The sequence below is a fragment of the Delphinapterus leucas genome, chromosome 19 (genome assembly GCF_059928025.1).
Source record: "Delphinapterus leucas isolate spDelLeu-1000000601 "Yukka" chromosome 19, BTC_Dleu_Yukka2, whole genome shotgun sequence".
In the NCBI taxonomy this organism is placed as follows: Eukaryota; Metazoa; Chordata; class Mammalia; order Artiodactyla; family Monodontidae; genus Delphinapterus; species Delphinapterus leucas.
This window is the reverse complement of record NC_143147.1, coordinates 39,043,204-39,065,223: the sequence shown is the minus strand read 5'-3', so window position 1 is coordinate 39,065,223 and position 22,020 is coordinate 39,043,204. Positions and strand designations below refer to the sequence as shown.

Here is a 22,020-nt window from a genome sequence, read left to right as displayed (position 1 = left end):
AGTCGCTGTTGCCGCCCCCTCCCCCATGCATACACACACACACACACACACACACACACACACACAATATTACATTCATCTTTGTATCCCACCATCACCCAACACAGTCCTCGCACATGAAAGGGGTTCAACAAACGCTTCTAAATGTTTTTTTGAATGGAAAACTCTTTGCCAGTGTACAACTACAGGGCCAACCAGGCAGACTTGGAAAAGGAATTTTGCGACACCATAGAGAGAAATTTCATTAGACCTGTCTGATGACTAATGTCTGATAATCCCATGGGGGATAATACCATGTGCCAGGCTTCCCAAGAGATAAGCCTTTACGAAAAAGAAAAACTTCCTCTTTCTGTGGGATGATTACCAATAACAGCAGCTAGTCTTGACTGAGGGCTTACTCTATGCCCTTCACATTTCATCCTCACAATAACCCTATTATTATCCTCATTTTACAAATGAGGAAGTTGAGGCACAGAACAATTAAGTCAATCACCGTAGGTCATCTGGCTAGTAGTAACCTGAGCCAGGATTGAATTCTGGTGACAGAGCTCGTTCTTTTAATCCCTCTCCTTCTTGGTCTTGCCGATACTTCCAAGCACTCTTTCTCAAACACTCTCCCTTGCAAGTCAGCCTCCAGTGCCTGGCCGTTAAGTGTTACAAGTTCTCACAGGATTCTTCCTAGGCCCTCCTCTCCTCTCACTGTCTAGATTCTATCCCTGTGCAATTGCATTAAGGCCCTTGGGTTCAGTTGCCATCAATGTCAGGACTGCATTTGCCCACATACAGTTGGCCCCTTCTGTACCCATGGGTGTGGAACCCACGGATACAGAGGGCCAACTATGCCATTTTGTATAAGGGACTTGACCTTCCTTAGATTTTGGCGTCCTTTTGGGGAGGGTTCTGGAACTGTTAGGGGAACCACTGACCAAAACCACACACCCTGGCCAGATATGATCCTAACCACTTGCGTGAGTTATCTTACAACAGGAGGTCCTGGTAAGGGACGTGGAACTAATAAGCTACCGCCAACCGGAAGAATTTGGTAAAGGTCAAAAGGAGAGAGGAGACTCCAGTCTGTATGTCCTACCAACCTCTCAGAATCCTTCTTGCTGGAATCCATCTTGGCTGAGCAATGCACGGGCCACCAGGAAGGACCCTGAGTCAGAATGATTGACCAGAGACAACCTGGAAACTAACCCCATTACCCTAAACCCTGAGACTGTGAGCCACGTGGCAGAGCAGATCTCCTGGGTTCCCTTACCCTACTGTTCTCCACCCGGGCACCCCTTCCCAATAACGTCTCTTGCTTTGCCAGCATGTGTCTCCTCGGACAATTCATTTCTGAGTGTTAGACAAGAGCCCTGGGAGGGATCCCCTTTCCTGCAACAGAACTAATCCCCCATGGATACTGAGGGACGACTGTACAGCTAAAAAAGTGACTATTCTAGCTTAACCAAACGGGGGCTTATTTTTCTAGTAAGATTAAAAATACTATATATCTATATATGTACATGTATAGCTATACATGTATACATATAGCTGATTCACTTTGTTATACAGCAGAAACTAACACACCATTGGAAAGCAATTATACTCCAATAAAGATGTTAAAAAAAAATACATGATCTGGGCTCTGCCATGTCATCAGCGTCCTAGGTACCCTTGACTGTTCCTCTCCACCATCCTCACATGTAGCTTTCATTCTCATGCTCTTTTTGCCTTAAATAACAAGATAGATGCTCTGCCCCCAGGTTCAACTTCATATTCCAGGCAGGTAGATGGGGGAATGACAAAAATTTATGAAAGCCTAATCTATCACTTTGTATAAAGTTTCCTGGAACTCTTACCTGACTACTTCTGTTTACCTCTTTGGTCAGAGCTGACAATTTCCAGCAGCCAGGAAGTCAGGGAAGGTATATTTAACTGGGCACATGGTATCCTGAACAAATTTAAGACTCTGAGAGAAGGGAGGAAATTTAAATATATACAGTGAAATACTATTCAGCCATGAGAAAGAAGGAAGGAAATTCATCCATTTGCATCCAACAACATGGATGGAACTTGAGGGCATAATGCTAAGAGATAAGTCAGACAGAGAAAGACAAATACTATATGATATCACTTGTATGTGGAATCTAAAAAGCTGAACTAAAAACAGAGAATAGACTGGTGGTTACCAGGGGCTGGGTGTGTGGGGTCGGGTGGGTGGGGGAACTGGGAGACGTTTAAGGGTGCAAACTTGCTACTAGTAAATAAAAAAGTTCTGGAGATCTAATGCATAGCATAGTACTTATAGTCAACAATGCTCTATTATAAACTTCAAAATTGCTAAGAGACTAGATTTCAATTGTTCTCATCACAAAAAAGAGATGATAATTAGGGGACGTAATAGAGGTGTTAGCAAACACTATTGTAGTAATCATATTGCAACACAGAAATGTGTCAAACCAACACACTGTACACCCTAAACTTACACAATGTCATATGTCAATTATATCTCAACTGGGGAAAAAAAGGAAGAGCAATGATATTGGGAAGGCAATCAACACACCATTTATATACCACTGACCTCAAATTTATAATTCTATCTCAGACCCCTGCACAAATTGAAGTTGAGTTGAGTTTATGCTGGACTCTCTTTCCTGTTGCAAAAGTATTACTGAATGAAGTCTAGCCTCACCACTTTAGCTAGTGTTCAGCTTTGTTTATCTTTTTTTTTTTTTTTCTTTTGCGGTACGCGGGCCTCTCACCGCTGTGGACTCTCCCGTTGCGGAGCACAGGCTCCCGACGCGCAGGCTCAGCGGCCATGGCTCACAGGCCCAGCCGCTCCGCGGCATGTGGGATCTTCCCGAACCGGGGTACGAACACGTGTCCCCTGCATCGGCAGGCGGACTCTCAACGACTGCGCCACCAGGGAAGCCCCAAATGAGTAAAATTTAAAGACCTCGTTGGCTTTATTCAGAGGTTCATAAATTGGGGAGCATCAATCTAGCAATAGATAGATAGGAACCTCAAAGAACTATACAAGGCAAGAAATTTTATAGGCAGAAGGGAGCAGGAACAAGGAAGTTATACTGGGCATTTGCTGATTTGTTAAGGCAGGGTTTCTTTCCTTACATGGAGCAAAGGGAAGTCTTAGAAGAGCTGGGCCAGGTAATTTGTGCTGAGCAGGCAAGAGCTGATGGGTTGGCTTAGGTCTTCCTTTTCCAGGAGAGCCCAACATAAAAACTTAGTGAAGTTTTGGTTTGATGACATGTGGTTTAGCGTGAGTGACTCCATCTTGGCCCTAATCTGGTTACTTTAACAGTCTTCATCTTGGTTTACTGCCTAGCTATTGCCCCAACTTACTCCAGGTCAGGTTTCTCATTGTGATCTTTGTCTGCCAGCTTTTTAAATTTACAAAAATTTCTTCAAACTGAAGTAAATAGAGTGGACTTGTTTGGGGCCCACCAGGGGGTCCCTTTTGTCCACCCAACCTTCAAGCGTGCTGTATTAAGACTTTTGTTTCAATCCCATCAATGTCCAGTTTTATTTATCTCATTTCTAAGGATTTCCATCCTGCTGGGATGCATCCCTTGATCCGCCCCTCCCCCCACCTTTCCACATTCTCTTGTTCATTAACCTAGAGTTTTTATTAGCATCTGTAAAGCCCATGAGGAGAAACTGAGACAGCAAATTCGATAAGGCTTCTGGGATTATTGCTGATTTTGCAGCAGTAAAGTTACACAGGGTGCCCAGTGAAAAAGCGCACCCCTTAACCACAGAATTTACCATGACCTGGGTTACAGGTGTGAAAATTGATAAACAGAAACCTCATTTAAAATGGAGTCAGGGGCTTCCCTGGTGGCGCAAGTGGTTGAGAGTCCACCTGCCGATGCAGGGGACACGGGTTCATGCCCCGGTCCGGGAAGATCCCACATGCCGTGGAGCGGCTGGGCCCGTGAGCCATGACCACTGAGCCTGCGCGTCTGGAGCCTGTGCTCCGCAATGGGAGAGGCCACAACAGTGAGAGGCCTGCATACCACATAAAAAAAAAAAAAAAAAAAATGGAGTCAGGATGAGACTTCCCTGGTGGTCCAGTGGTTAAGACTCCACGTTTCCACTGCAGGGGGCACAGGTTCGAATCCTGGTCGGGGAACTAAGATCACACATGCTGTGTGGCCAAAATAAACTAATTAATTAAATAAAATGGAGTCAGGAGGCCAGACATACCTTTGCATCTCCAACAGGAAGAAGATTACTACTTTACTACCGAGCAGGAGAAGGAAGAATTTCTCCTTGCCCAGCAACAGCCCAGCCAATGAGAGGCTGTCACCACTCAGCCAATGAAAAGCCACTACACTTGGCACTCCCAGTTTCCTCCAATGGACTCTTTATTTACAACAGCCCCTCCCAATACCTCCTTTTCCTTTATAAAAGAACATTCTTTTCCTTTGTTCTCCAGACTTGCTGGTGCTTCGTCAAAGATTTTATGTCCTGAATTGTAGTTCTTTGCTGTTCCCAAATAAACCCATTTTGCTGCAGGTGAATACCCTGGTCACCATAAAGCCAGTCCCACACGGCTTGCATACAGAGCATACCAGCCGCTTCATGTGCGGTGTTCACTTGGCCTTTATAGGGAGAGTCAGACTGTCTCCCTTCTCAGGGTAAAAAGACCTTACATTCACTTTTAGTCATTCACCAGACTGGTGTTTCCTTGGGAACAGCCTGTTATGTTTCTGAATCTTGCACAGCCACCTGTGATTGCTCCATCGTGAGCTGTGGGTCCTACACCAACCCAAACATGCTCTTCCACTTTGCAGCTTTCAAAACCAGAGACAGTGCTCCTAAATTACTCTCATAATCTATTCTAGTAAAGGTTCTTCAGGAAACTGATGATACCAATCCACAAAATAAGATTCCTCACGCTGTACCCTCTAGTTTCAATTGTTTCTTGATTTTGCCCTCCCCCAATGTGGACCACCTCCTTGGTGACCAGAGGTATTGGAGCTACTCTCTGTTGTCCCCACATAATCCATCCTTTTGGGGTGGCTTTGAGGCTTGAGGCTGAAGCTCAGACTGATAGAAATGTGAGCACGGTTCAGTATCAAGGTCTGACCCAGCACTCTCTTTTAATATCATTTTAGTCTTTACAGATAACAATAACTTAGGGACTGTGTGTTTTGCTTTTTTCTTATTCGTTTGCAGTTTTTTTAAAAAATTTTATTTATTTATTTTTGGCTGCATTAGGTCTTCATTGCTGTGCGCGGGCTTTCTCTAGTTGCAGCAAGCGGGGCTACTCTTTGTTGTGGTGCACGGTCTTCTCATTGCGGTGGCTTCTCTCGTTGTGGAGCATGGGCTCTAGGCGTGCAGGCTTCAATAGCTGTAGCACGCAGGCTCAGTAGTCGTGGAGCACGGGCTTAGTTGCTCTGCGGCATGTGGGATCTTCCTGGACCAGGGCTCGAACCCCTGTCCCCTGCATTGGCAGGCGGATTCTTAACCACTGCACCACCAGGGAAGCCCTCGTTTGCATTTCTTATGTATCCAGTGTACCAACTCCCTGGGAGCTATTAATTTTTACTGTTAGTAATTTATCCCACCACAGCTGCTGCTCCATACTGTGGATGGCCACATGACTACCCAGGGATTAAAGGTTCCTTATACTCCACTCACTTTTCCTCTTCCCAAATCACATGTTTCAGTGAGCAAGGCCGTTTTAGCAAATCCCACATTTTTTCTGACACTGAAAGAGCTGTTTTAACACACAATACTTGTGATACCAAACGTGGGTTTTTTTTTTCACATCAACAACCAATTCTCTGATTCTCTGACACCAACTAGGTGTCTTACAATTCAACTCAATTCTGACACTAACCACCCAGAGTTAGCATCAGGCCCACAGGTTTAAGGGCTCAGTCTCATACATCAGACACTGGTCACAAATGGGGTGGTTAGGGTACCCACACTTCTATCTAAATTGGCTAAAGTTTGGGGGTTCCTACAAATCCATCTCCAAGGTTCAATAATTCACTAGAACAACTCACTCAGGAAACAATTTACTTACTATTACAGGTTTATTATGAAGGATACAACTTAGGAACAGTCAAATGGAAGAGATACGTAGGGCACAGTATGGGGTGAGGGGTACACAGCTTCCATGTCCTCTCCAGACACAACACCCTCCCAGCACCTTGATGTGTTCACCAATCCAGAAGGTCCAATAACTGGAAAGTTTTATATGAAATACTATTAAATGAAAAAAAGGGTAGGATATAAAATATAAATACATGATGACTAAAAACACATAAAAATTAAATTTCCACATGGTGCCTGAGCTTGATCGCTCTCTTCTTGATCCCAGATGGTAAGGCTGAAGTTACGAAAGAAGGTGTGAAACTACCATGAGTCCAGGAAAAGTATTTGGGAGGTAGCTATTCTTTACAACTGTACTCAGACAGTGATCATCAGGAACAGAGAAAATTAAGCCAAGTGACAAATGGGTCACTGAAGAAATCAAAGAGGAAATAAAAAAGTACCTAGAGGCAAGTGAAAATGAAAACACAACAATCCAAAAATCTATGGGACACAGCAAAAGCAGTTCTGAGGGGAAAGTTTATAGTGACAGAAGCTAACCTCAGGAAACAAGAAAAATCTCAAATAAACAACCTAAATTTACACCTAAAGTAACTAGAAAAAGAAGAACAAACAAAACCCAAAGTTAGTAGAAGGAATGAAATCATAAAGATCAGAGCAGAAATAAATGACATAGAGACAAAAAAAAAACCAATAAAATTAAGAGCTGGTTCTTTGAGAAGATAAGCGAAACTGATAAACCTTTAGCCAGATTCATCAAGAAAAAAGAGGGGGCCCAACTTAATAAAATCAGAAATGAAAAAGAAGTCAACACCAAAACCACAGAAATACAAAGGATCATAATAAATTACCATGACACAATTAAACACCAATAAAATGGACAAGTTAGAAGAAATGGACAAATTCCTAGAAATGTACAACCTCTCAAGACTGAATCAGGAAGAAATAGAAAATACGAACAGACCAATTACCAGTAAAGAAATTGAATCAGTAATTTTAAAACTTCCAGCAAACAAAAGCCCAGGATCAGATGGCTTCATAGGTAAATTCTATCAGATGTTTAGAGAAGAGTTAACATCTATCCTTCTCAAACTATTCCAAAAAATTGCAGAGGAAGAAATGCTTCTGAACTCATTCAATGAGGCCAGCATCACCCTGAGACCAAAACCAAAGATATCACAAAAAAAGAAAATTATAGGCCAATATCACTGATGAATGAACATAGATGCAAAATTCCTCAACAAAATATTAGCAAACCTATGCAACAATACATTAAAAGGATCATACATCACGATCCAGGGGATTTACCCCAGGGATGCAAGGATGGATCAATATCCACAAATCAATCAATGTGACACATTACATTAACAAACTGAAGAACAAAAATCATATAATCACCTCAATAAATGCAGAAAAAAAGCTTTTGACAAATGTCAGCATCCATTTATGATTAAAAACTCTCCAGAAAGTGGGTATAGAGGGAACGTACCTCAACATAATAAAGGCCACATATGACAAGCACACAGCTGAACATAATTTTCCATGATGAAAAGCAGAAAGCACTTCCTCTAAGATCAGGAACAAGACAAGGATGCCCACTCTCGCCACTTTTATCCAACATAGTATTAGAAGTCCCAGCCACAGCAAGCAGATAAGAAAAAGAAATAAAAGGAATCCAAATTGTAAAGGAATAAGTAAAAGTGTCAGTGTTTGCAAATGACATGATACTATACATAGAAAATCCTAAAAATGCCACCAAAAAACTAATAGAACTCATCAGAATTTGGTAAAGTTGCAAGATATAAAATTAATATACAGAAATACGTTGTGTTTCTATACACTAACAATAAACTATTGGAAGAGAAGTTAACAAAATAATCCCATTAAAATTGTATCAAAAATAATAAAATACCTCGAAATAAATCTAACTAAGGAGGTAAAAGACCTGTAGGTGGAAACTGTAAGGCACTGATGAAAGAAATTAAAGATGACACAGATGGACAGATATACGGTGCTCATGGATTGGAAGAATTAATATTGTTAAAATGACCATAATACCCAAAGCAATCTACAGATACAATGCAATCCCTATCAAAATACCAATGGCACTTTTCACAGAACTAGAACAAATAATTCTATAATTTGTATGGAAACACAAAAGGACTTGAATAGCCAAAACACTCTTGAGAAAGAAGAACCAAGCTGGAGGTATCATGCTCCCTGACTTCAAACTATACTACAAAGCTACAGTAATCAAAACAGTATTGGGCTTCCCTGGTGGCGCAGTGGTTGAGAGTCCGCCTGCCAATGCAGGGGATACGGGTTCATGCCCCAGTCCGGGAAGATCCCACATGCTGCGGAGCGGCTGGGACTGTGAGCCATGGCCACTGAGCCTGTGCATCCGGAGCCTGTGCTCCGCAACGGGAGAGGCCACAACAGTGAGAGGCCCACGTACCACAAAAAAAAACAAAACAAAACAGTATGGTACTGGGGCTTCCCCGGTGGCACAGTGGTTGAGAGTCTGCCTGCCAATGCAGGGCACATGGGTTCGAGCCCTGGTCCAGGGGAATCCCACATGCCGTGGAGCAAGTGGGCCTGTGTGCCACAACTGCTGAGCCTGCACTCTGGAGCCCGCGAGCCACGACTACTGAGCCCACGTGCCACAACTGTTGAGGCCCGTGCGCCTAGAGCCCATGCTCCGTGACGGGACAGGCCACCGCAATGAGAAGCTCGCACACCATGGCGAGGGTTGGTGTGCCCGTACACTCGCCGCAACTAGAGAGGGCCCACGCAACAGCAACGAAGACCCAATGCAGCCAAAAATAAATTAAAAAAAAAAAACAGTATGGTACTGGCACAAAAATAGACACACAGATCAATGGAGCAGAATAGAGAACCCAGAAATGAACCCACACTTGTGTGGGCAATTAATCTATGACAAAGGAGGTAAGAATACATCATGGGGAAAAGACAGCCTAATAAATGGTGTTCAGAAAACTCGACAGCTACATGCAAAAGACTCAAGCTAGAGTATGTTCTCACACCATGCACAAAAATAAATTCAAAATGGATCAAAGACTTGAAACCGTAAAATTCCTAGAAGAAAACATAACCACTACACTTTTACATCAGTCTTTGTAACATTTTTTTGGATATATCTCCTGAGGCAAGGGAAACAAAGCAAAAACAGACAAATTGGGCTGCTTCAAATTAAAAAGTTTTTGCACAGTGAAGGAAACTATCAACAAAATGAACAGGCCACCTACTGAATGGGAGAAGACATTTGCAAACAATATCTCCTATAAGGGGTTAATATCCAAAATATACAAAGAATGTATACAACTCAACATCAAAAACACCACTCAATTAAAAAATGAGCAGAACATTTTTTCCAAAGGAGACATACAGATGGCCAACCAGTACATGAAAAGATGCTCAACATCACTAATCATCAAGGAAATGTAAATCAAAACCACAGTGAGTAGATAAATAACAAGGACTCACTATATAGCACAGGGAACTATAATCAATGTCCTGTAATTACCTGTATTGGAAAAGAATCTGAAAAAGAATATATATATATATACACATATATATACATATGTATATATATAATATACATATGAATCAGTAAATAAACTATACTATGATTTATAACCTCATAACTGTCAGAATGGCTATCATTAAAAAGACAACAGGGGCTTCCCTGTCAGCGCAGTGGTTGCGAGTCCGCCGGCCGATGCAGGGGACGCGCGTTTGTGCCCCGGTCTGGGAAGATCCCACATGCCGCAGAGCGGCTGGGCCCGTGCCATGGCCGCTGAGCCTGCGCGTCCGGAGCCTGTGCTCCGCGGCGGGAGAGGCCACAGCAGTGAGAGGCCCGAGTACCGCAAAAAAATAAATTAATTAATTAAAAAGACAACAAATACCATGTGTTGGTGAGGGTGTGGAGAAATGGGAACCCTTACGCACTGTTGGTGGCAATGTAAATTGGTGCAGTCACTATGGAAAACAGTATGGAGATTCCTCAAAAAATTAAAAATAGAACTACCATATGATCCATCAATTCCACTACTGGGTATTTATCTGAAGAAAACAAAAACACTAACTAGAAAAGATATATGTATCACCTAAGTCCCAAATGAAACTGGAAACATGAAACTGGAAATGCACTTCTCCATTTCTTAAGTAGGTTCCAGGCTTCCTGCGTGATGCTCATAATTTAGTTTGGTTTGTCGAATATTTACCACGTGCTCTTGTATGTCAGGCATTGGGACAGGTACTTGGGATCTGAAGATGAGCAAGACACATTCTTTTATTTGTTTATTTATATTTATTTTTAAAACATCTTTATTGGAGTATAACTGCTTTACAATGGTGTGTTAGTTTCTACTGTATAACAAAGTGAATCAGCTATACATATACATATATTCCCATATCTCCTCCATCTTGCATCTCCCTCCCACCGTCCCTATCCCACCCCTCTAGGTGGTCACAAAGCACCGAGCTGATCTCCCTGTGCTATGCGGCTGCTTCCAACTAGCTATCTATTTTACATTCGGTAGTGTATATATGTCGATGCTACTCTCACTTCGCCCCAGCTTCCCCCTCCCACCCCATGTCCTCAAGTCCATTTTCTGTCTACCTTTTTATTCCTGCCCTGCAACTAGGTTACTCAGTACCGTTGTTTCTGTTTGTTTTTTAGATTCCATACATATGTGTTAGCATACGGTATTTGTTTTTCTCTTTCTGACTTACTTCACTCTGTATGACAGACTCTAGGTCCATCCACCTCACTACAAATAACTCAATTTCGTTTCTTTTTATGGCTGAGTAATATTCCATTGTTTATATGTGCCACATCTTCTTTATCCATTCATCTGTTGATGGACATTTACGTTGGTTCCATGTCCTGGCTATTGTAAATAGTGCTGCAATGAAAACTGTGGTACATGTCTCTTTTTGAATTATGGTTTTCTCAGGGTATATACCCAGTACTGGGATTGCTGGGTCATATGGTAGTTCTATTTTTAGTTTTTTAAGGAGCCTCCATACTGTTTTCCATAGTGGGTGTATCAATTTACTATGGATTGTAAATTGATCCCTTTTTGTAAATTGATAGCAATTTACCTTTTCACCACACCCTTTCCAGCATTTATTGTTTCCAGATTTTTTGATAATGGCCATTCTGACTGGTGTGAGGTGATACCTCATTGGAGTTTTTTTTTTTTTTAAATAAATTTATTTTTGGCTACGTTGGCTCTTCGTTGCTGCACACGGGCTTTCTCTAGTTGGAGTGAGAGGGGGCTATTCTTCATTATGGTGCGTGCGTGGGCTTCTCACTGTGGTGCCTTCTCTTGTTGCGGAGCATGGGCTCTAGGCACGTGGGCTGCAGTAGTTGTGGCATTTGGGCTCAGTTGTTGTGGCTTCTGGGCGTAGCTGCTCCACAGCATGTGGGGTCTTCCCGGACCAGGGCACGAACCTGTGTCCCCTGCATTGGCAGGCGGATTCTTAACCACTGTGCAACCAGGGAAGCCCCCTCATTGGAGTTTTGATTTGCATTTCTCTAATGATTAGTGATGCTGAGCATCTTTTCATGTGCCTCTTGGCCATCTGTATGTCTTCCTTGGTGAAATGTCTATTTAGGTCTTTCACTCATTTTTTAACTGGATTGTTTGTTTTTTTGATATTGAGCTCCATGAGCTGTTTGTATATTTTGGAGATTAATCCTTTGTTGTTTCATTTGCAAATATTTTCTCCAATTCTGAGGGTTGTCTTTTTGTCTTGTTTATAGTTTCCTTTGCTGTGCAAAAGCTTTTAAGTTTAATTAAATCCCATTTGTTTGTTTTTATTTCTGTTACTCTAGGAGGTGGTTCAAAAAAGATCTTGCTGTGGCTTATGTCAAGGAGTATTTTCCCTATGTTTTCCTCTAAGAGTTTTATAGGGTCTGGTCTTATTTAAGTCTTTAATCCATTTGGAGTTTATTTTTGTGTATGGTGTTAGACAGTGTTCTAATTTCATTCTTTTATATGTAGCTGTCCAGTTTTCCCAGCACCACTTGTTGAAGAGGCTGTCTTTTCTCCATTGTATGTTCTTGCCTCCTTTGTCGTAAATTAGGTGCCTGTATGTGTGTGAGCTTATCTCTGGGCATTCTATCTTGTACCATTGATCTATATTTCTGTTTTTGTGCCATTACCATACTGTCTTAATTACTGTAGCTTTGTGGTATAGCTTGAAGCCTGACTCCTCCAACTCAGTTTTTCTTTCTCCAGATTGCTTTGGCTATTCGGGGTCTTTTGTGTTTCCATACAAATTGTAAAGTTTTTTGTTCTAATTCTGTGAAGAATGGCATTGGTAGTTTGATAGGGATTGCACTGAATGTGCAGATTGCTTTGGTTAGTATAGTCCTTTTCACAATATTGATTCTTCCAATCTATGAACATGGTATATTTTTCCATCTGTTTATGTCATCTTTGATTTCTTTCATCAGTGTTTTATAGTTTTGAGTACAAGTCTTTTGCATCCTTAGGCAGGGTTATTTCTAGGTATTTTATTCTTTATCTTGCAGTGGTAAATGGAAGTGTTTCCTTAATTTCTCTTTCTGATTTTTCACTGTTGGTGCATAGGAATGCCAGAGATTTCTGTGCATTAATTTTGTATCCTGCAACCTTACCAAATTCATTGAATAGTTCTAGTAGTTTTCTGGTGAAATCTTTAGGATTTTCTGTGTACAGTATCATGTCATTGGCAAATGGTGACAGTTTTACTTCTTCTTTTCCAATTTGTATTCTTTTTATTGCTTTTTATTCTCTGACTGCTGTGGCAAGGACTTCCAAAACTATGTTGAATAAGAGTGGCGAGAGTGGACATCCTTGTCTTGTTCCTGATCTTAGTGGAAATGCTTTCAGTTTTTCACCATTGAGTATGATGCTTGCTGTGGGTTTGTCACATATGGCCTTTATTATGTTGAGGTAAGTTCCCTCTATGCCCATATTCTGGAGAGTTTTCATCATAAACCAGTGTTGAATTTTGCCAAAAGCTTTTTCTGCATCTACTGAGATGATCATATGGTTTTTATTCCTTAATTTGTTAATGTAGTGTATCACACTGATTGATTTGCGTATATTGAAGAATCCTTGCATCCCTGGGATAAATGTCACTTGATCATGGTGTATGATCCTTTTAATGTGTTGTTGGATTCTGTTTGCTAGTATTTTGTTCAGGATTTTTACATCTATGTTCACCAGTGATATTGGTCTGTAATTTTCTTTTTTGTGTGTGATTATCTTTGTTTGGTTTTGGTGTCAGGGTGATAGTGGCTTCGTAGAATGAATCTGGGAGTGTTTCTCCCTCTGCAATTTTTTGGAGGAGTTTGAGAAGGATCAGTGTTAGCTCTTCTCTAAATGTTTGATAGAATTCTCCTGTAAAGCCATCTGGTCCTGGACTTTTGTTTGTTCGAGGATTTTAAATTATGGTTTCAATTTCACTGCTTGTGATAGGTCTGTTTATATTTTCTAATTCTCCCTGGTTCAGTCTGGAAAATTGTACCTTTCCAAGAATTTGTCCATTTCTTCGTGGTTGTTCATTTTATTGGCATATAGTTGTTTGTAGTAGTCTCTTATCATCCATTTTATTTCTGCAGTGTCAGCTGTGATTTCTCCTTTTTCTTTTCTAATTTTATTGATTTGTGTCCTCTCCCTTTTTTTCTTGATGAGTTTGGCTAAGGATTTATCAATTTTGTTTATCTTCCCAAAGAACCAGCTTTTAGTTTGATTGATCTTTGCTATTGTTTTCTTCATTTCTATTTCATTTATTTCTGCTCTGATCTTTATGGTTTCTTTACTTCTACTGACTTTGGGTTTTCTGTGTTCTTCACTCTCTGGTTGTTTAAAGTGTAGGGTTAGATTGTTTTATTTGAGATTTTTCTTGTTTCTTGAGGTGAGGCTGTATTGCTATAAACTTCCCTCTTAGAACTGTTTTTGCTGCACCCCACAGATTTTGGCTTATCATGTTCTCATTGTCATTTGTTTCTATGTATTTTTTAATTTCTTCTTTGATTTCTTCCATGATCTCTTGGTTATTTAGTAGTGCACTGTTTAGCTTCCATGTATTTGTGTTTTTTACAGGGTTTTTTTTTCCTGTAATTGATTTCCAATCTCATAGCATTGTGGTCAGAAAAGATGTTTGATACTATTACAATTTTCTTAAATTTTCCAAGGCTTGCTTTGTGACCCAAGATATGATCTATCCTGGAGAATGTTCTCTGTGCACTTGAGAAGAAAGTGTACTCAGCCACTTTTGGGTGGAATGTTCTAAATATCAATTAGATCTATCTGGTCTATTGTGTCATTTAAAGCTTGTGTTTCCTTATTTATTTTCTGTTTGGATGATCTGTCCATTGGTGCAAGTGGGGTGTTAAAGTCCCCTACTATTATTGTTTTACTGTTGATTTCTCTTTCCATGGTTTTTAGCAATTGCCGTATGTATTGAGGTGCTCCTATGTTGAGTGCATAAACCTTTATAATTATTATATCTTCTTCTTGGATTGATCCCTTGATCATTATGTAGTGTCCCTCCTTACCTCTTGTAACAGTCTTTATTTTAAAGTCTATTTTATCTGATACAAGTATTACTACTCCATCTTTCTTTTGATTTCCATTTGCATGGAATATATTTTTCCATCCCTTCACTTTCAGTCTGTATGTGTCCCTAGGACTGAAGTGAGTCTTCTGTAGGTAGCATATATATGGGTCTTGTTTTTGTATCAATTCAGCCAGTCTGTGTCTTTTGGTTGGGGCATTTAATCCATTTACATTCAAGGTTATTATCAATATGTTCCTATTACCATTTTCTTAAATTGTTTTGGGTTTGTTTTTGTAGGTCTTTTTCTTCTCTTGTGTTTCCCACTTAGAGAAGTTTCTTTAGCATTTGTTGTAAAGCTAGTTTGGTGGTGCTGAATTCTCTTAGCTTTTGCTTGTCTGAAAAGCTTTTGACTTCTCCATCGAATCTGAATGAGATCCTTGCTGGGTAGAGTAATCTTGGTTGTAGGTGTTTTTCTTTCATCATTTTAAGTATATCCTGCCACTCCTTTCTGGCCTGCAGAGTTTCTGCTGAAAAATCAGCTAATAACCTTATAGGGATTCCTTTGTATGTTATTTTTTGCTTTTCCCTTGCTGCTTTTAATATTTTTTCTTTGAATTTAATTTTTGTTACTTTGATTAATATGTGTCTTGGTGTGTTTCTCCTAGGGTTTATCCTGTATGGGATTCTCTGTGCTTCCTGGACTTGGTTGCCTCTTTCCTTTCCCATGTTAGAGAAGTTTTCCACTATAGTCTCTTCAAATATTTTCTCAGACCCTTTCTTTCTCTTTTCTTCTTCTGGGACCCCTATAATTCGAATGTTGGTGTGTTTAGTGCTGTCCCAGAGGTCTCTGAGATTGCCTTCAATTTTTTATTTAATAAAATTATTTTATTTATTTATTTTTGGCTGCATTGGGTCTTCATTGCTGTGCGTGGGCTTTCTCTAGTTGCGGTAAGCGGGGGCTATTCTTCGTTGCAGTGCGTGGGCTTCTCATTGTGGTGGCTTCTCTTTTTGCAAAGCATGGGCTCTAGAGCACAGGCTCAGTAGTTGTGGCTCACAGGCTTAGTTGCTCCTCAGCATGTGGGATCTTCCTAGACCAGGGCTCCAACTCGTGTCCCCTGCATTGGCTGGTGGATTCTTAACCACTGTGCCACTGGGGAAGCCCCCTGTCTTCAATTCTTTTCCTTCTTTTTTCTTTATTCTGCCCGTTGGCAGTTATTTCCAACATTTTGTCTTCCAACTCACTTATTCGTTTTTCTGCCTCAGTTATTCTGTTATTGATTCCTTCTCATGTATTTTTCATTTCAGTTATTGTGTTGTTCATCTCTGTTTGTTTGTTCTTTACTTCTCCTAGATCTTTGTTAAGCATTTCTTGTATTTTCTCAATCCATGTCTCCATTCTATTTCTTAGATTCTGGATCATGTTCACTATCATTACTCTGAATTCTTTTTCAGGTAGGTTGCCTACTTCATTTATTTGGTCTTGTAGGTTTTTACCTTGCTCCTTCATGTGTGACATTTTTTTGTCATCTTATTTATTTATTTTTTTGACAGGTGGGATTGTGTTCCTGTCTTACTGGTTGTTTGGCCTGAGGCTTCCAACACTGGGGTTTGTAGGCTATTAGGTAGATTTGGGTCTTGGTGCTGAGATGAAGAACTCCGTGAGATCTCACTCCTATGAATATTCCCTGGGGTCTGAGGTTCTCTGTTAGTCCAGTGATTGGGACACAGAGCTCCCACTGCAGGAGCTTTGGCCCGACCCTAGGCTCGTGAACCAAGATCCTTCAAGCTGCCTGGGGCAGCAAGAAAAAAAAAGTAAAAAATAAAAGTAGACTAGTAAACTAACAGATATGTTAGGAAGAATATAAAAATAAAAATATAGATGAATCAACAACCAGAAGGTACATCAGTACCACAACAGTAAAAAGGAGGAGGGAAAAGAAAAAAAAAGGGTGGGGAAAGGCCTTGGCTGTGGAGGGCAGGAACTAAACAAGGGAAAGGTTTGGGCGGTGGGTGGGGCCAATGCTCAGGACCCACAGAGTCAGAAAAGGCCCTGGGAGCTGTGGGGTGTGGGGTGTGGGGCTTAGGTTCAAGAAACAGAAGGGGCCCAGGCATATCACCCATCCCCGGTCTCAGACGGCAGGGGACCTCACCTGGGAGCCCAGCAGGCTTCCTGGGCTCAAGTGGGCAGGGCACCGCCCTCCTCTCCTCTCCTGCTCCTCTGGTCTGGAAGGGCCCCTCCCACCTGCCTCTCCTGATCTCCCCGGCCTCCCTCCTATGACCCCAAGGACCCGCGTGGCCTGGAGGGGGCTTTGGAGGGCAGGGGATCAGCCTGGGAGCTCAGCAGCCTCCCTGCTCCCTAGTGGGCATGGCAATTGTCCTCTGCTCCTCTCCCACTCCTCTCACCTGCCTCTCCTGTTCTCCCCTCGGCTTCCTTCCTATGCCCCCAAGGAACCACATGACCTGGAGGGGGGTTTGGAGGGTGCTTTCGATGGCAGGGGATTGGCCTGGGAGCTCAGCAGGCTCCCCAGGCCCAAGTAAACAGGGCAATCACCCTCTGCTCCTCTCCTGCTCCTCCTGGGTGGCTCCTCCCACCTGCCTCTCCTGATCCCCCCAGCCTCCCTCCTATGCCCCCAGGACCTACGTGGCCTGGATGGGGCTTTGGAGTGGGGGTACCGGCCTGGGAGCTCAGCAGGCTCCCCGGCCCGAGTGGGTCAGGCAATCGCCCTCCACTCCTCTCCTGCTCTTCCTGGAGAGTCCCTCCCATCTGCCTCTCCTGATCTCCCCACCCTCAGTGGCGCCAATCCTGTCTGGCCTCCACTTCTCCTCCCCGCTTAGTCCCCCTACATCCTACCGGTTCACTTTGGCATTCCGCCCGTCTCCTTGGGCATCAGAGTCTCCCACCAGCAGCCAGCAGGTGCCCTAGTTGTGGGGAGATGCTAACTCCCTGTCTTCCCACACCGCCATCTTGACTCCCTCTATTTTATATATAGTAGTGTGTATATGTTAATCTCAAGCTCCTAATTTCTCCCTCCCCCCAGCCTTTCCCCTTTGGTAACCATAAGTTTGTTTTCGAAGTCTGTGAGTCTGTTTCTGTTTTGTAAATAAGTTTATTTATGTCATGTTTTTAGATTCCACATATAAGTGATATCATATGCTATTTGTCCTTCTCTGTCTGACTTCACTTAGTATGATAATCTCTAGGTCCACCCATGTTGCTGCAAATGGTGTTATTTCATTCTTTTTTTATGGCCGAGTAACAGTCCATTGTATATACATATCCCATCTTCTTTATCCATTCCTCTGTCGATGGACATTTAGGTTGCTTCCATGTCTTCTGTATTGTAAATAGTGCTCCAGTGAACACTGGGGTGCATGTATCTTTTCAAATTATGGTTTTCTCCAGATATATGCCCAGGAGTGGGATTGCTGGATCATGTGGTAGTTCTATTTTTAGTTTAGTTTTTTTTTTTAAACATCTTTATCAGAGTATAATTGCTTTACAATGGTGTGTTAGTTTCCATTGTATAACAAAGTGAATCAGCTATATGTATACATATATCTCCATATCTCCTCCCTCTTGCGTCTCCCTCCCACCCTCCCTATCCCACCCCTCTGGGTGGTCACAAAGCACCGAGCTGACCTCTTTGTGCTATGCGGCTGCTTCCCACTAGCTATCTATTTTACGTTTGGTAGTGTATATATGTCCATGTCACTCTCTCACTTTGTCCCAGCTTACCCTTCCCCTCCCCATGTCCTCAAGTCTATTCTCTACATCTGCATCTTTATTCTATTTTTAGTTTTTTTAAGGAACCTCCATACTGTTCTCCATAGTGGTTGTACCAATTTACATTCCCACCAACAATGTAGGAAGGTTCCCTTTTCTCCACACCCTCTCCAGCATTTATTGTTGCAGAGTTTTTAATGATGGCCATTCTGACCTCTGTGAGGTGATATCTCATTCAGAAGGGCTTTCGTACTGGCACACTCTGCCTACAACCTGCTCGATTACCTATCCTACAGCATAGATAGACCTCCATAAAGTGTAACTAACCTTGCAACAGATGGCCCTAAGTCAGGGGCACAGTTCCTCGTGAGAAATACAATTCTTGTTCTTGCTATCATTGAAGACGTTGCTCCCAAGACTTCTGCAACAGTGAACTACATCTGCCAACAAAGTTGGAAAGAGAACAGCACAAATGAAAAGGTCAAGTTTTTGAAACGAGAAAATGTGGCAAATTTTCATGCACAGATACGGCAAAAAGTGGGTATCACTGAATGGTGAAATCCCAGTCAGAGCCAATGAGGAAGACAAGCACCTGGAACAAAGCAAACTCAAGTGCAGCTCAGGGACTGCACAATTTGCAAGAGGTCCATTGTGTTCATTCCTCATTCCTGCTCTGGAGTGTCACTCAGCCAAACAACTAGCGAACACTGAAGGCCTACCCTGTACCAGGGCCCCAGGAAGTAATCACTAGAAGACTGAGGATCACAGAGTACGGGTAGAGGGCTATGAGACTGAGTAAGGGGGCTGCTAACTTCCCAGGGGAATCAGGGAAGGCTTATGAGAGAAGGTCAGGTTTATGCTGAAACCTGAAAGATGAGTAAGAAAGTAGCTACGTGGGGAGGGGCAGGAGGTCTTTCAGTAAGAAGGACACATGAAAAGTCCAGTGTTGGGTGCTGAAGAGTGGAGAGGGGAAAGGCTTCTTCCCTGTTTCTGGCTTTAAGTCTTCCTGAAGACTCAGAGCTCTGGCCTCGCTTTAATCCTCTGCAATGAGGAAGGCTGAGTTATCTGATGGGTATCTGTTTTGTGGCAGTCTCAGCCTATGGACAGTGATGCTACCTATCTGCTCGGAATGCCTGCGGGCACTCACCTGGGGCCCTGCTACCTGTGGTGAGCCTCCTCTTCCCCTACTGGAGCCAGTGTTGTGGCTGGATTAGCTCTTGTGGTTCTGATCATGATTGCAAGATGCACCTCACAGCAACCCTCAGGGAACTTTGAAAAAGCAAGGTTGATTACTCACAAGCCCTGGAGGGTACAGGCATGCCTGGGGCCTACATACTGAGGTCATGGCCAAAGAGAAAGAGAGTGCATACCTGGGTTCTGCCTTTACTGGGGTGCCTAGAGTTTCATGAGTTCACTCTTTATTGGTTAATTTAGAACACAGGATTGGGAATGAAGGAGCAGGAAGGGAAAAAGCAGGATCACTCAAGCGGTCAGTCATCTAGGTCACCCAGGGCTTTCTAAAGGGGGAACTTCATAGGTGCAGTGGCCTGGCTCTTTATGTACTTGTGTAGCTGGCAATGTGCTTATTCAATCGAAAGTTTAATGTCAGGCACCTACATTACAATCAAATAAGCTAATCGTCAGGCACTTCCACTACAATATCATCCAAAGTTTAGTGCAGGAAATAGAAAGCACTGTAGATATTTTGGGTAGGAAAGGATTTATCAGTATCAGTGCTCACTACTTCATTGGAAAGACTGGAAGGAGGGAAGAAATGGCTCGAGGATAGGGTCTCCAGGGGTGAGTCCAAGAACATGGAAGAACTCGTCCACTACTGTAGCTCCTACCACTGGAACACTGATTTAACAGACCACCATAGTTGTAAGTCAGGGACCAGGAGCCCTCAGGCAAGAAGATGCCACCCCAAAAGATCCTTCATACACAGGAAGAATGGGTCCTGGAACGTTGCTGCTGAAAAATCTCACGATTCTACAACCTGGCTTGCGAGAAAAAAAAAAACCCAAAGGGGCCACCATCTAATATCCACCTTATTTACATACGAACCCTAGCTACCAAGGCATCTGTGAGTATAGTTTGGGCTTTCTGACCTCTGCACTCCGGAAGGTGCCTGTGAGGGTGGACTGGCAAGCTAATTCATAGTGTCCGTCACACTGGGGCACAGATGGTGGTCTACATTTCTTGACTGGGTAGAGCCAATCTAGCATGAATGCTGGCTTGGGGGGATTTGGCTTTCTTTTCCCCTCTCTACCAGGATGAGCAGGAGGCAGTGTCTGCCCTACACACTGTCCCTTTCCCTTGGATGGGCTGGTCCAAGGTCAAGACTGGGTATTTACAATTAGCAAGTGCATTCTGATTCGCACACTAAGCTACGTCTTCCAGTTTATTTTGGTTTTCTTATCTGCTGACTTTATTGTGTTGTTTTCAGTTGTTTCAGAACTTGGGTAAGGAAGAGGATACAACTTATAGGGCCCTCTCCAGGAACCCAACTTCTAAGAGCACTGCAGTGAAAAGAGAAAGGGGTAGAGAGACACCAATGAGGCTGAAGAGGGCCCTGATTCTATTAGGTCTTAGGGTCTGGTTAAGGATTTTGGACTTGAATCTAAGGCCATGGGGAAGCCCATTCTTCCACCTCAGGAGTGTGAGGTGTGAGGAGAGCCTGAAAGTCTACACATCACCATACTTTCTCCTCTGACCCCTCTCATGACAAGAAGAGTTCTGAGGTGAAGAAAGACAGAGGGAGGTATGAGAAAATGAGTGCTGGCCCACCTGGTAGACAGTCTCTCAATGGCTCTCAGCGATGTCTGCTTCCTGTATTCATGCCCTTGTGTAATTCCCTCCACTTGAACGGGGCAGGACATACTGACTTGCTTCTTAAGAATAGAATAGGCAAAGGTGATAAGATAGCACACTGGGATTCGGCTATAAAGGACGGTGACCTGTACCTTGCTCACTTTCTCTCCCTGATTCTTCTCTCTCACTTTGCCACGTCATGCGCTGCCCTGCGGAGAGATTCACATGGCAAACAACTGAGAGAGGCCCTCAGTCCAACCGCCTGTGATGAGCTGAGTCTTGCCAACAATCTCATGAGCGAGCTTGTAAGCAGATCCTTCCCCAGTTGAGCCTTGAGATGACTGCAGCTCTGGCTAGTAGCTTGATGGCAGCCCCAGGAGAGACCCCAACTTGACCTACAGAAACGATCAGATAATAATGTTCTAAGTCACTACATTTCTGGGTGATTTATTATGCAGCAATAGGTAACTAATACTAATCCATCAAATAAGGAGTCCCTAGGTCTCTCTGGACTTTGCTTCTTACCAGTGGTTGGTCCAAAAAAACAAACAAAGAAAAAAACCAAAGTGATTGGTCCATCCTGCAGCAGGGGACCACAACAAAATCTAGGTGCCTCTGCCATTAGTGAATAAGGGCCCCAAGTAAGGTTCCCAATACAGACAGTCCACGACTTACAATGGTTTGACTTACAATTTTTCGACGTTAGATGGTGCAAAAGCAATATGCATTCAGTAGAAACCATACATCAGATTTTGAATTGTGATCTTTCCCCGGGCTGCGACACCTGGTACAACACTCTCTTGTCATGCTGGGCAGCAGCAGCCACAGCTCCC

At 42.7% G+C, this 22,020-nt stretch overlaps 1 protein-coding gene across 8 annotated transcripts in view; it reads right to left on the bottom strand.

Annotated features, from left to right (window-relative positions):
* Positions 1-22,020, bottom strand: part of SCPEP1 (serine carboxypeptidase 1) — an 86,109-nt gene that overhangs the window by 14,914 nt on the left and 49,175 nt on the right. For 2 of the 8 annotated variants that reach the window (XR_016388963.1, XR_016388962.1), the window contains exon 14: positions 18,704-22,019. Coding sequence is in view for 1 of the 8 variants with exons in the window: in XM_089900866.1 (XP_089756992.1) it covers positions 21,933-22,019 (87 nt within the window). In the remaining 7 variants the exon portion in view is untranslated. Of the gene's footprint in view, positions 1-15; position 22,020 lie in introns of those variants that run through there. The other 6 variants (XR_016388959.1, XR_016388960.1, XR_016388961.1 and 3 more) reach the window with 6 other exon arrangements.